The sequence below is a fragment of the Nicotiana tabacum genome, chromosome 9 (assembly GCF_000715075.1).
Source record: "Nicotiana tabacum cultivar K326 chromosome 9, ASM71507v2, whole genome shotgun sequence".
Lineage (NCBI taxonomy): Eukaryota > Viridiplantae > Streptophyta > Magnoliopsida > Solanales > Solanaceae > Nicotiana > Nicotiana tabacum.
The window spans coordinates 115,751,022-115,766,823 of record NC_134088.1 but is presented as its reverse complement, the minus strand read 5'-3'; the positions used below and the strand labels follow the sequence as shown (position 1 = coordinate 115,766,823).

At 36.0% G+C, this 15,802-nt stretch overlaps 1 protein-coding gene across 1 annotated transcript; it reads right to left on the bottom strand.

Moving 5' to 3' along the window:
• Positions 1-529: 529 nt before the first annotated feature.
• On the bottom strand, positions 530-1,294 carry LOC107803778 (uncharacterized). Its single transcript, XM_016627549.2, has one exon. The coding sequence runs from the start codon at positions 1,169-1,171 to the stop codon at positions 641-643; it is 531 nt and encodes a 176-aa protein (XP_016483035.1). The 5' UTR covers positions 1,172-1,294; the 3' UTR covers positions 530-640.
• Between the last annotated feature and the right edge of the window lie 14,508 nt (positions 1,295-15,802).

Here is a 15,802-nt window from a genome sequence, read left to right as displayed (position 1 = left end):
GGGAAATTGGGTCGTGACAAGTAGCAAGTTCAAAGTTCAAATTGCAGGTTAATCATCTTTTTTGTTCCTCCATGTAGAAAACTTTATTCTTTTAGATTCAAGTTACTTGTGCTTGTAAGTAGCGTATAATAGATTGTTTTGACATATATATATATATATATATATATATATATATATATATATATATATATATATATATATATATATATATATATTACATATTTATAGTTTTTTTTCAATTTTTATGCAATTTTACCTGTTTATAAATATTTACTGTCATTATATTATTTTATAAAATATTAAAAATCAAATACCTATGGAGCTTACGTCTCGCTGAGGCATATATAAAACACCTCGCCTTACGTCCACGCCTTTTAAAACACTGCTTACAACTAATCTGATTGTGTAAAAAACATTTATATTGTAATGCATAAAACTTAAACTCTTTAAATTTAATTATATGCACAAACAGAAAACTTGCAGATAAGAGAGAAATTTTTGCTCAAAAAACAATCATGTTAATATGGAACAAACTAAAAATTGTGTAGCTCTTTTATTTACACAAAGCCACAACAACAATATCAAAAATCTCTAAGCGTACTTAAACAAGAATTTTATAGTCTCAATCTATAGAAGTTAATTACAGCCAAGAATGAACAGGAACTATCCCCGCCATCAACTCATTCTCATACGGTGTTAAATTCAAATCCAAGAAAAAAATCCCTTCACTACCCAAATCCTTCTCCTTTTTACCATCTTCTCGATCAGATATATCACTCCTCTCTTCTAACTTCTTCTTCTTCTTGTTCTGGTATTGCTGCTGTTGATTTAATTGATTCAACTCGTCGCGATGTTTTCTCATATGTCCACCTAAAGCTTGGCCTAAAGCAAACTCTTCGCCACAAAACGAACATTCGTGTTTCTTAGGTTTGACAGGTAACTCGTTAGGGAAAGTACTCATCAACATAAGTTTAATAGCTGTATTTTTGTGACTTGCTCTGTGTCCGCCAAGTGCTTGAAACGAATCAAATTGTTTTTTGCATGTTTTGCACTCAAAGATTTTACTATGTCTTATTGACTGATTCCTTTTCATTATATCACTACAATTCGCCATTGCTAGTTTCTCTACTGATAGTACCGATTCTTCTTCTCTGCTTCTCTTTAACGCCATGGCTTGTTGAAACTTAGTCACTTTGTTAGTGTTTGGTAGAAATTATAAAGCGGTTGTGGTACTGTGGCTATATATATAGAGAGAGTTTGGGAATCTTGAGTGAGTCCAACAAGTTTTTAATTAATACTACACTTCTTGTAGCCTAAGTAAAGTGAGAGAAGGATTATTGTGGTTAACTGCTATAACGTCCTTCTTTCCTTTTCCAAGACCAAGTTGGACTAAATTTTGTTAGGGAAAAATAAAAAAGTACAATCCGAGTAAATTACTGATTGTTTAAAACCGCCTCCATGTGTACATCTTAACTGTTTATATGATAAAAATATCTAACCGCCCTAGGCTTATTTATTTTATTTTCGGATTATTTATTTATTATTTATAAATACTGAGCGAAAATAAATATGGGGTAATAATGAACAAATAATTACTTTTTTAAAGTTTATATATTTATCATGTTCTAATACGAATGTTAATTACAAAATTGTAGTTCAATTTCAAGAATTTACTAAATAACTTTAAAGAATGAGAAAAGAAGCTCAGTGGTTTCACTTCTTTTTTTTGGGGGGGGGGCAAAAAATGTGAGTCACAAGAAATTTTAAAAAAACAAGAAAAAAACAACGGGGACTAAAATGCTATATTAAAAATTGTTAAGCACCGATACGCAAATAACAGACGCGGATCGGACTCTGTGTGATTACTGTGTAATATATATACCATACATATGTCTGTGTGTTTTATAAAAATTAGACCATGTATCCACGCTTTTCGTGCGCTGCAAAGAAAATCTTACACTTATTTTAGTTTTGCATATATACTAATTAGAGCAGAATCAGATTTTAAAATTTATGAATTCTGAATTTTAATATAAAAAAGTTGTTGGTTTCGCTATTAAATACTATATATACTTATTTAATGAATTCTTTAATATAAATATATAATCTAAGCAAAAGTTATATAGCTCCGCCCCTTATACTAATCTAGATCAGGAGTTAGTTTCTCATAAACAAGAGACACGCTAATCATGATAAGTGTGGAAGGGGATTTCAAAGATCTTCCAATTAACTACTTAATTCTGAACAAAAAAAAGGTACTTAACAATTTTTAATGTCAACCCTTCCACCCCCACTCACCCCCCTTCCAATTTTAGAATCAACAGTTAGGAATAGTGCTCACACCTAGCTAGGTCTTCGATTAGGCAAGCCATCTATGTCGATTAATCAACAATTCAAATCAAAGTAGGAAGTTATATGTTGTTTGTAAAATATCAGTATCTGCTAATTACAGATTAAAAAGTACTGTAACGATTAAAAAAGGTGAGATATTTCATATTCATCGTGATGATAAGAGAAAAGAAATCAGTCACTAATAAATATCAGATTAAGTTCAAGTCCTATGTATTGATATGGTAAAAAAAAAGTTGAAGAATTAAGTCACCTACAAGTCAATTGTAATTAAATATTCTATTTACTTGGTAATCTAAAATAAATAGTAAGTAATATTTTATTTTAGGTTAGAATATATTAATAATGTAAAAGTTTATTAATATTTTTACTAACAGAATTTTTATTGATTAAATTTTTAAATGTATTTGGTATTATTATTTTTTATTTTAGTTAGATAAAATTTAATGATCAATTAAATCTTTCATGATAAATAATAATATTTTTATCTATTTAATAATATAAATTGTGTTTATAAAAAGAAGTGAGGAATGAAGATTCATATAGTGGACCCTAATTTGTTTGGAACTTAGGCATAGTTATTGATGTTGTTGTATCTATTTTAAGTAATTGTATAGGGGATCTTTATAAATTTTTTGTAATTTTGCATTCAAAAGCACATTTTTCAAAAGATTGAAACACAAAACTTTTAAGCAAAAACAAAAAAGAAGAAACACAAAGCTACTCCTTTAATAATGACAAAAGCATTTTTTTCATTTAATTTTTTTGGATAAAAATTGCTATTCTTCGAGATATTTCTGTAGCACTTTATTTTAACAAAAGCACTTACTATTAAAATAAACAGATGTTGAAAGTTTAAATAATTGGAATCTAATAAAAGGGCTACGTTTGCACATTCGTTTTTGTTGCAACCCTTTTTGTCAAGCGTATGAAAGCTGTGTTGGGGAAGTGTTCTAGAAACCTCAACGAAATAGACCTGAAAATATTCCCACTCACATCAATTACTCAAAACGCGGCGAGTCAGCAAATTCAACTACTCAATTCAAACCTATATTTCTTTATATATATCCCACTTTGAAAACAAACCATTAAATCTGACCAACTTAACCAACAAGAAAAAATAAACAACTAAACTTCCATGCTTTGAATAACACGTAAAAGTGGCTACTACAAGCTTATATAGCTCAACCTATATATATGGGCTGAATATACACATGAGCTAAATGCGGAGCTAGGATTTGAAGTGTGTGGGTTTTAAATTTTAAAACAAAACATTACTTTTAGCGGGAATTAAACCCCCATCTTTCCCAGCGAACCCACAGCCCTTAGCATTGAACCAAGACTCCTTTTGTTACTGGGTTCGGTAGTATATATTTATATAGATTTAGTAAATATTTCAATACAAATATAGGGTTCCGAAAAAAGTTATTGGGTTCGCCCGAATCCGCACCCACTACTGTAGCTCCGCCACTGGTAGGAGCAATATGAAAAAAAAATAAAATTTCACCTATATTTTCTTTAAAGTGACACCACATAACGTTAAGTGCTTGGTAGCTCGTTGGTCAAGCACTGCATTTTTTTTATAAATGTCAAGGGATCGAACCTAGACATGTATATGTTTATGTGTAAGTTTCTAAATAAAACCTTACTTTTTAATACTCTCAAGAAATCAATTGGTACTAAACATTGACCTTTATAATTGTTGTGTTGTTATTTGTTCGTTGATTTTTTTTAATATATTTGTTGTTTTCTATTATGAGTTGAATTCTATAATTTTATAAAAGACCTTTAATGTGATGTCATTTTGGTAATTTGTTCATTTATTTAGTTTTTTAATAGTGACATCGCTTACGAAAATTTTTGCGTACGCAACTAGACACTGGTGTGTATCCCTCACTTCTACATTCTAACATTTCTCTCAAAATTTTCAAACTTGCTTATCATGTAGGTATTTTCAAATCATGTGTTTGATTTTATCTATAATAGTACTGGTTTAATCAGCAAATGTTGAGCAATACGTGTATTGGAACTGGTAATTACAATGATAGAACTTTCTAAAAATATTGAATCTGAGTTGAGTTGTGCCTATTAATCCAAATTATGGCTCTCCAACGGGACGAGATGGGACGGGACGGGATGATATTTAATCGGGACGGTGATGGGACGGGCCTAAACGGGACGAAACAGTAGGCCCATCCCATTCCGCTAACAAACAGGATGGGACGGGACGAGACAGGATGGTTCGCGGGCTCTAAGTGGGCCTTTTTATTTATTTTTTTTATAATTATTTAAGCATTAAATTTGGCAACGACTACTTTTTTGACTTATTTAATAAACTTAAAACTTAATAAATTATAAAGAAACTAAGTAAAGAATTATAAAATATTAAAATAAAAGACTTGTAACGAAATATTTTAGTAATTATTATAGAGTTGTAATTTATTTAATATAATTTCAAGCCATTAAGTAACTAAGTAAGAGTGTAAGACAATTCATAAAAACAATTCAAGGCTTAGAGCCTTTTATTTTATTAATAGAATTTTTAAATTTCACATACAAATACAATTCTTTTGAAAAACACCTAATCTACATAGTCACCTTCTAGGAAGGGTTCTATTTGAATTAGGCCTCTTAGTAGCCAATTACAAATTATCATACTAATATTTGTAAGTTCCTTACAAATTATCATACTTCAACATTATGCTTACCCCTTACAAGGCCGTTGCCCAATGGCTCTATTTAAAAATAATAATAATTTAAAATTCACGCGGGACAGGGAGGACGGGAGGAGACGGGACGGGATAAACGGGACGAAATGGGCAGCCCATCCCATCCCATCCCGTGTACCGTCTAATATAGGCCCATCCCGTTTAGAGCTAATTGGGCTAGGACGGGATCGGGACCGGGACGGGACGGGTCGTCCCGCCCCGTTGGACAGCCATAATCCAAACTAAAAGAGATATAATTACTCTCTCTGCTTCATATTGTGAGTCGTGGTTACTAAAAATAGTTGTTTCAAATTATTTGTCACTTTAGAAGTTCAAAACAAAATTGATTATCTTTTTTCTTTTTTACCCTTAATAATGATTATCCTTGAAGATTACAAACATCTAATTTTGTTCAAATAGCAATGAAAAAAGATTAAATATTAAGACATGAATAAGGGTAAAGTACTTAAAATCTCATACTAATTAATTTTTCTTAAGGAACGTGTACAAGAGATTCATGAGAGATAATATGAGACGGAGGGAGTACAATGGAACATAAATCTATAATTAATAATATTAGGAAAAAGAGAACAAAACAATATAAAAGAAATTCACCAAGAAAGAGCTAGTTAATTCATTGGCTTCTTAGCAAGTGATTACATATGCTTTTTATTATTTTTTAATTCTTTCACATTAGCTTTTATTTATACACAATAACTGGACCTAATCAACTAATACTTTGCCACATTCGGGGAAAAAACCTAATACAATGCAATCGAATATTCTAACTCCAACTGCGATAACTGAAACTTTCTTATTATATTTCTGAGGTAACTGCTTGGCAACTCGATCACTTGCAGCGTCTAACTTCCATTTTAACTTCTATCTATTTTTTCTTTTCTTTTTTGGGTTGGAAAAAGCAATACCTCTTCACCTTTTGAATTGGCAATTAAAATCCCCTCTCTACCTCAAAGTAATAGTCCGAATGAGATATAATAATTGGTGGATTTCTTAAGGTAAAAAACGACCCTCAATTAGTATTGATTATAACGTATATTTTTAATAACTAAACATTTAAGTGTAGCATTATATTACATAAATTAAAAAGTCATTCCTTTTTTTTTCTCTCCTTTAGTATTTTCTTTTGATTTTAGAAAAAAAAATGATATAGCACCAATAACAAAATATTGATGTACCAAAAAATCATGAGGGGATTATCAACTTGTAAAAACAAGCATAATCGCGATTCTGAAAAATGTAGAAGTAAATGCCATACACATATATTTGTTTGTACATTTTCAAGCATTATCAGCTATACCATCAATTATTTTTTTTATAATTGCCGTTTAACTGAATCATCCCTTAAATAATGGATTTAAGTTACATACTTATACAATATAATAGGTTCCAATACTTATTTGTTATAGAGAGTCACATGTAACTCATACTCATCTCTGAAGCAACTTGATTATATAAATATTTTTAACATTATTATTCTGTATATATGGAGCTTATAAGATTATATATATAACTCCTTTATCCTAATATATGTAGCATACTTTCCTTTTTTGTATGTCCCAAAAAGAATGAGATATTATTATATCTAAAAATATTTTAACTTTACCCTTCTAATTTTATTCTTAATAAGATTATTTTTGATCACACAAATATCTATGATTATTTTAGACCGCAAATTTTAAAAGAATTTGTATATTTTTTAAACTCTATATCTCATCAACTACGCTATTTAAACAAAAACAGAGGGAGTAATAAACTTATTGAAGCAATTTTATCTTAATTATAAAAAAACAAGAATAATCACCCTGCATTGGCAGTTCCATAGAAAGTTTTGAAATAGCAAAACATGTTGGTCACTGCGTTCATCACCATCACGAAGACACCAACCAAGAAAGTGCTAGTACTGCTACTTCCTTCACTCTATTTTAGTTGTCGTGTTTCTATTTTACACGTTCCTTAACTATTATAAACAAGAGAGTTTTTTTGACTACTATACCCTTATTTAATACTCTTCACTCTTAGAATTTTATGTTATACTAGTCTCTTCGTACGCGCGTTGCGCATATATTTCATATTAATACAATGTATAATATTTTTTAAAATTACATGAATATTATTAAAAATATGTTTGAGGAAAAATATTAATTAAAGAAAAAAAGTGTACGATCTTGAAAATAATGAATATTGATCATATTTAGCTAACTTAATAAAAAAATTATGTCATAGTTAATTTATAGAAAAATGGTTCGGCAAGAGTAAAGCAACATATCAACCTGTATTCACACTTATTGCATTAGTATTTCACCCCTTTCACTACTAAAAAAACAGCCCATTTCCGACCAAAATATTCCGACCGAAAAAAGTAGTCGGAAATTTCCGACGGAATCAGTCAGAAATGGCATAAAAATATATTTTTCAATTATATTTTTAAAAAGTGTATTGACAATTGTATTTATTATGCTTAAACTAACATTACCATTTTAGTAATTTAAGTATTTGTTTAACCAAAAAAAAAACATTGGTTGGAACATTATGGTTATTCTAATTTTTTTCTTTTTGTTGGAATTTTCCAAGTTCTAAAATTTCTCAAGTGCTGAAATTTTTTTGACGCTGAAATTGTTTCAAGTGCTGAAAATTACACAATGAATTGATATTTATAAGGAGCGAAAAGAATAGGGAAACTTACACAAATATCCCAAATAAGTCTCAATTTACCAACCTCTAGCCATTAGTCATAGACTTACCAAAACTAGTCAAGCACATATAAAAATTGAAAAACCAAATAAATAAGGTTCTTTATCTCAAAGAATCACATGCAAAAATCTCCATCCATATTTTTAAACATGATTAGCAACATTAGATGCAAAACAAAAAGAAAATTTCATGGATGAGGTAACAAATAAAGTGATGAAATATCAAAAAAAAAAAAAATACAATATTCCAAAAATCTAAGCAAAAAGGAACTTTTTCAATGAGTATAGTTGAAATTTATTGAAAACATATAGATAAGTCAATATACGAAATTTGAAAAAGATTGGAGGTGATTTGGACTGGTTTTGTATTAAAATTCGTAATTAAATTGAGTTCAAAAAATGCTAATGCGACACATGTATCACGCGTGTATTTCACGCTCCTTAAGATGTACCCAAACTATTCTAATAACACCCACTCAAAAAGAAAGTAAAAATTTGACCTTTTATTTTTTCTATAAATAGCTAATTGGCTAATATTTTATGAATATGTCAATTTTGATAATGAGCTACTTATAAATGGACATACCTGGTAGTTTCCCAAAACAATAACTACCACAACTTTCTATGGAAGATGCATCCTTAGAAATGGATAACACCTTTTACCAATATTATTTAATTTTTATTTAATTATTAATTATTCAATATAAAAATATATTACTAAAGGAGTATTTTAGTCTTTTAACTTTTTAATTTGGAGGTTTCCAGTTTTAAATTAGTATAGATAATCAATGTTTTTATTTTCAAGAACATTTAATACTTAGAGTAAAATGGGAAAAAAGCAATTAATTATACCTTAAATTTCTAAACAATAATTATTATGGACTAAATGTATTTAGTAACCACAACAAACTTACAGGAGTACTCAATTATTAGACGGAAAACGCCATCCTTTCCCTTTTAAGCCTTAATTAAAAAAAAGAGGACAAAACAACGTTGTCTTTTTCGAGCTATGTTTGCAAGTGTCACGTTCCGTAACTGTATTTCTTTGACCAACGACTATTTTTCGTTGACTTCACGTTCTTTCAAAACACGCAAGTTTAGCTCAAATCTGAAACATCCCCCTATCTATCTATCTATCTATCTATCTATATATATATATATATATATATATAAAAGCAATAACCCAAGTGTATCATAACCTCTTACTTCTAATTAAGTTCTCATATTTCTCTCAAAGTTTCAAATTGTTGGTATACAATAAGACATCTTAGTATCTTCATTCTTTTTTCTCCATCAATATTATGAATGCCATTTGTGTACGGTCAAAACCGATTTGAGTCAGTCGTACGGACTGGTCGAGACAATAATGTTTCGATCAAAGGATATCTGCATGACAAGCTCGGTCAAGGTCCAAAGTAAGGGCGGCGAGCTTCGAGCTCTAAGACCGATCAATGACTAGCTCGACATCATTATCGAGCTCATATTCAAATCGAACTACGAGGCAAAGCGGGGATTATCGAAGATACGTGAACCGACCAACACTCACCCCGAATACCGAGACCCCAAGTCAGAATCGAACTCGGACCTAGGCCGAGGGCTCGATCCAGTACCGAGCTCGAGCCAGCATCGAGCTCGCAGACTAGGGTCATTGCAACCGCACTATGGGAGAGAATCTTTGCGAAAATCGAGAAAAAGACAATACATCATGGGAGAGACTGCGTATTTTTTATTGTATATAAAGTAGGATCCCTCTACTATAAGAGGGACATGGATTGTAAGCAAGAAAAACACGCTGTAACAAAAGATCACTTCTCATATTGAAAGATATCCCCTTGTGCTTGTTTTACTTTATATTATTCATTCTTTCTGCTCGCTATTCTCATTCTCATAGTCAAGAATACACCTATTTCTATTTCTCTACACGATTTATATCAAATTATATCGCGTATCCTTAGAACCATACACAAATCTAACGTTATCCGATTTTTTCGGTAAATAGTTTGGCGCCCACCGTGGGGATAAGGGTAACAGTGGTTGTTTGATACAAATCTGCAATACACACCACTTTACAACTTCAAATCAACAATGGCAAACCCTCGATTGATGGCTTTACCTATCGACCACGAAGCCTGCCTTCAAAATGAAACCAACAACTTGACACCCAGGGCCGGAAGGCGAATTAACGATGTCACCGAAGCTCGAGTCGAAGTACCGCTAGATGTCAATTCACGAGTGGCTCTTGAGGCGAACCAACATTCCGAACCGGAAAAAAGCATTCAGGGCGGCACTCGATCCGTAGCTCAAGACACCCATAACGTGGAAGAGATCGGAGTCAGCTTACGGATGATTTTCGAGATGTTACAAGCCCATCAAATAGTGATAGCTCAGTTGCAGAGCCAAACTCAGGTGCAAAGCAGGCCAGAGCCCAATCCGCTTCGAGAAATCACCCGCAGAACGGAACCAGCCATAGTGAAGTCAAATGAGTAAGAATCGGGGACTACTTCCGAAATGACTAAATTACTCGAGGAACTCACAAAACGAGTCGAAGCCAACGATAAAAAAGTAGAAATATACAGGGTCGATCAGATCCCGGGAGCTCCACCAATGATAAAAGGTCTAGATTCAAAAAAAATTCATTCAAAAGCCTTTTCCCTCGAGTGCAACCCCAAAACTAATTCCCAAAAAAATCCATATGCCCGAAATACCCAAATATAACAGAACGACCGGCCCCAACGAGCACGTCACTTCTTACGCGTGTGCCATTAAGGGCAATGATTTGGAATATGATGAGATCGAATCTGTATTATTGAAAATATTCGGTGAAACCCTGTCAAAGGGGGCAATGGTATGGTATCATAATTTACTATCTAACTCTATTGATTCTTTTGCTATGCTTGCAAATTATTTCGTAAAAGCACATGCCGGAGCCATAAAGGTCGAAACCAGAAAGTAGGACATGTTTAAGGTAATACAAAAGGATAACGAGATGCTAAGAGAGTTCGTAGCCCGTTTTCAAATGGAACGAATAGATCTGCCTCCAGTCACAGACGATTGGGCTGTTCAAGCTTTCACTCAAGGTCTAAACGAGCGGAGCTCGATGGCTTCACAGTGGCTGAAGCAAAATATGATCGAGTACCCAACTATTACTTGGACTGATGTGCACAATCGATATCAATCCAAAATAAGAGTCGAAGATGACCAGTTGATCTCTAGGTCTGTTACGAAAAAGCAAAAGTCGACCAGAGATCGATACCAGCCATATAGCGGAAACGATATTACTGCTGAGTATCCGAGGCCTCTTTAAAATCAACCTCGTATACTGGGAGGCTTTATCATTGAACGCATCTGTGATGAGTATCAAGTTCGGTGCAAAGGAAGTTACTTCGTTATTTCATGACAAACTGTGTCGTTGTAAGAGCCAAATGGTCAAAACGAACCATGCTTATGTAGTTGGCCCGAGCCCTGACGCAAAACGTGAGCCCATGTATAATAACTTGCAAAGAAATCCCTCTTCTTTACCGATATTTTATGTTCAAGATTTATTATGCAAACAAGATCGACTTCGAGCAAGCGTTCACTTGACCATTACGCCTATGGGCTACATTGCATCGAGTTCGAATCATTCACTCGACTGCTAAGCCTACGGGCTACTTTTATTTCGAGTTCGAGCAAGCACTCACTCGACCATTATTCCTACGGGCTACATTGTATCGAGTTCGAATCATTCACTCGACTGCTAAGCATACGGGCTACTTTTTCGAGTTCGAGCAAGCACTCACTCGACCATTAAACCTACAGGCTACTTCGATCATTACGCCTACGGGCTACATTGCATCGAGTTCGATAATTCACTCGACTGCTAAGCCTACGGGCTACTTTTTCGAGTTCGATCAAGCACTCACTCGACCATTAAGCCTACGGGCTACTTTGACCATTACGCCTACGGACTACACTGCATCGAGTTCGAATCATTCACTCAATTGCTAAGCCTACGGGCTACTTTTTCGAGTTCGAGCAAGCACTCACTCGACCATTAAGCCTACGGGCTACTTTGACCATGACTCCTATGGGCTACACTGCATCGAGTTCGAATTATTCACTCGACTGCTAAGTCTACGGGCTACTTTTTCGAGTTCGAGCAAGCACTCACTCGACCATTAAGCCTACGGGCTACTTTGACCATTACGCCTATGGGATACACTACATCGAGTTCGAATCATTCACTCGACCGCTAAGCCTACGGGCTACTTTTTTGAGTTCGAGCAAGCACTCACTCGACCATTAAGCCTACGGGCTACTTTGACCATTACGCCTACGGGCTGCATTGCATCGAGTTCGAATCATTCACTCGACTGCTAAGCCTACGGGCTACTTTTTCGAGTTCGAGCAAGCACTCACTCTACCATTAAGCCTATGGGCTATCTTGACCATTAAGCCTACGGGCTACTTTTACTTCGAGTTCGAGCAAGCACTCACTCGACCATTATGCCTATGGGCTACATTGCATCGAGTTCAAATCATTCACTCGACTACTAAGCCTGCGGGCTACTTTTAGTTCGATTTCGAGCAAACTACTCATTTCTTCAAATTAAAACGAACACTTGACTGTTTAAGCTGAAGGATGTTCGAACCCAATAAAGCAAAGGGGACTACCCATAAGGCAACAGAGATTTAAATTCAAACTATCTATTTAGTTTGAAAGGCTTTCAAAAAAAAAAAAAGATTTATATTTACAAATTTTTTGTACAGAGGCGGTTACTCTTCCAAAAGAAAGTTCTTTATACAAAAACCGAAAGCGGTATCAAAAGAACGCAGCGATCGACCTAAGGCGCTAAATGATTTAATCTTCATTGGAGGTCGTGGCATCGTCCTTGTCTTCAAACTCCCCCGAGTAATCGGAGTCTTCCTCAGGAAAGGTCAACCTCCGAGATTTGTTCTCCTTCACCCTGTCAACTTCAATCTCGGCCCCAACATCAAAGCCCTGAGCTCTGACCTCCTCGAGAGCCTCTCTCTGAGCCTGCCACTTTGCGTGTTCGACCATGCTCGCAGATTTGGCTTGGTTAACCTCGACATCGATCCTGAACTGAGCCACTTTGGCATCCGCTCTTTTGTTGGCCTCGATCGCTTCAGATCTGGCAACTTCGAGTTCTTTGGCTAAATCTGCTTTATCTAAAGTGGCCAAATCCAACCGATGCTGAAGCTCTTTCATCTTTTCGATCAGCCCCAAAGCATTTTCTTTCGCAGATCAAAGTTGGGCATCGTACAACTCCAATTGAGCTTCGCCGGCTTCCTTTTTCGAGGCAAGGTTATCCATACGGGTATTAAATTCCTCTACCTCAGCCAGTAATGCATTTACCTGTGAGTTAAGCCGTCCAATCTACTCGATCCTCTGCCGAACCTGCAGAATCAGATCGTTAGTGGTTATCTCTTTTTCATCTTCACTATCATGGAACATTCGGAATACTTGCTCAGCCATCTCCTCATGCTCTTCCCGAGCCACTGTCAAATCTGCTTGAAGTTTTTCACTAAGAAGCTTGTACGAGTCACTCTTCTCAATGAGGCTCCGAACTTCGGCATCATGCTCCTCCCTGATTCGAAGAAAGGCCTCGTGATGCAAAACCGAAGCCTGTAAACAAAAGGAGAAACGTTATAATTACCTGCAACTCTGTGTAAAAAAAGCGACGAAAAAGCCATCAGAGTTACCCGATTCAAAGCATGTTGGGCCTCGTTGAAGAGACAGGCGGGCCCCACCGCATTCATCACTAATTAATCTTCTTAGGTCACCAAGGACTGAAGGTAACTGGCAATCCCCACAGGGGAAGAAGAAATTTGGGTATCCGCAGGTACGGAGAGCACTATCTTCCGCCTTCGGTCGGGATCGATACTCGGGGCCAGGAATCGGTCCACCAGTTTATAAATCGATGAAGGCTCGGTAGAACCCGACCACGATGCTTTTTTAGGTACCGGCATTCCACCAAAACTAGTAACCTCCTCCGAGGTTCCTGACTCGAGCCCTTCCAGAAAACCATGAATATCGGCCGACTCCTGAATACCTTCATAGGATCGATCCTCCAACATGACGGCCTCTCGAATCATGGCATCCAAAATTTGAGGGGATCCGCCAATGTCTACTATCCTGAATTCATCCCTTGAAATATCTTCTACTGCCTGAGAAGATCCACCCTCGGTATCCCTTTCAATCATCTTAGCTCGAGAAGGGATAATCTCGGCTTCTTCTTGTTCTGGGATTATGGCCAAGGTTCCCTGACTTGCTTCAACCAAATTGGAAGACTATTGAATCACAACATTAGCCCGTACGCAAGCTAAATTCTCCTCTCCTTCGGGCTCGTCCCTTAAATGGCGGACTGCTTCCGAAGACATAACACCAGAGCCCTCCTTCGGCTTACGAGATCTCTTAGCCGGTTTCTTCTTATCCGAGCTCGGGGAGCCCGATACGTCTTTTCTCTTCCTTTCTTTTACCTGCTTCAGGACAGAAACTTCTTCGCCACCAGATGGGAGACTCATGACTACATCTTTCCCAAGTCCTACAAAAGGGAAGAGGGAGATTTACCATACAAACTAATGAAGAGACAAGTCGACAAAAAGATTTACCATGACTGCGGGCCTCCCATCGACCCTTTGATAATTTGACCCAAGCACGCTCGGAGTACGGTCTCTGCAACACCAGGCTTTCGATCCATTGTCTAAGATCCAGGATCGGTTCCGGCATTCGAGCTATGGCTATGATAAGGAAAAAATGGATCAACAAAATAGAAGGCAATCACAAAATCAAAATGGGCAAAGAGAAACGTTTACTCACGGCTCATATTCCATTTCTCGGGAAATGGAAAGAATCAGATCCGAAGTTTTGATTCGAACAAAACGGCCCATCCAACCCCGATCCCGGGTTTATCAAGAACTTTTTCGGTGATTGAACATTGGTACCTCGACATCGGCTCACACCGACCCGGTGTAATGACCCAACCGGTTATTTTAACTTTTAGAACCCCGTTCCCTAAAATAAAACTTCCCGTAGGTGCTTGTAATGATTTATAACTTGTAGGGATGGTTGGTTCGGGATTTGGAAGTGTTTGGGGTGAAACCGGAACATTTGATTCCTTAATTTGGCCTTAAAGTGCTAAGTGTGACTTCGGTCAACATTTTGAGAAAATGACCCCAGAATAGAATTTTGATGATTCCAACAGCTCTGTATGGTGATTTTGGACTTAGGAGTGTGTTCGAAAATTTATTAGGAAGTCCGTAGTTAAATTAGGCATGAAATGGCTAAAAACAAGAATTTAAGTTTAGAAGTTTGACCGATGAGTTGACTTTTTGATAACGGAGTCGGAATCCAGTTCCGAAAATTTTCATAGCTCCGTGATGTCATTTATGACTTGTGTGTAAAATTTGAGGTCAATCGGAGTTGATTTGATAGGTTCCGACATTGAATGTAGAAGTTGAAAACTCTTAGTTTCATTAAGCTTGAATTGGGGTATGATTCATGGTTTTAGCGTTGTTTGATGTGATTTAGAGGTTCGACTAAGTTCGTATGATGTTTTAGGACTTGTTGGCATATTTGGTTGAGGTCCCGAGGGCCTCGAGTGAGTTTCGGATGGTTAACGGATAAAAAATTTGAGTTAAAAAACTGCTGCAATTTTTCCTCTTCTGTTGGACATTCTGGGCTGTATTCGAGCCCAGATATCGAGCCCAGGGTTGATGAGGTACAGGCTCGAGCTAGTGTATCGAAGCCATGATCGAAGGTTCAACTCGAGGGCCATGATCGAAGGTCCAGCATGAGGGCCATGATCGAAGGTCCAACTCGAGGGCCATGATCAAAGGCAAGGTTCAAGGGCCAGGATCGAGACCCAAGATCGAGGGTCAAAATCGAAGGCTCAAGCTCGATGCCATGATTGAGGCTATGATCGAAGGCCCAACCTCGATGCCCTGATCGAGGCCATGACCGAGGTCCAGGCTCGAGCCTGTGATCGAAGCCGCGATCGAGGCCTAGTTCGAGGACCAGTTCCGAAGGCTGTT

Coding starts and splice junctions, on each gene's coding strand:
- LOC107803778 (XM_016627549.2), bottom strand. CDS start 1,171: ATGGCGTTAAAGAGAAGCAGAGAAGAAGAATCGGTACTATCAGTAGAG.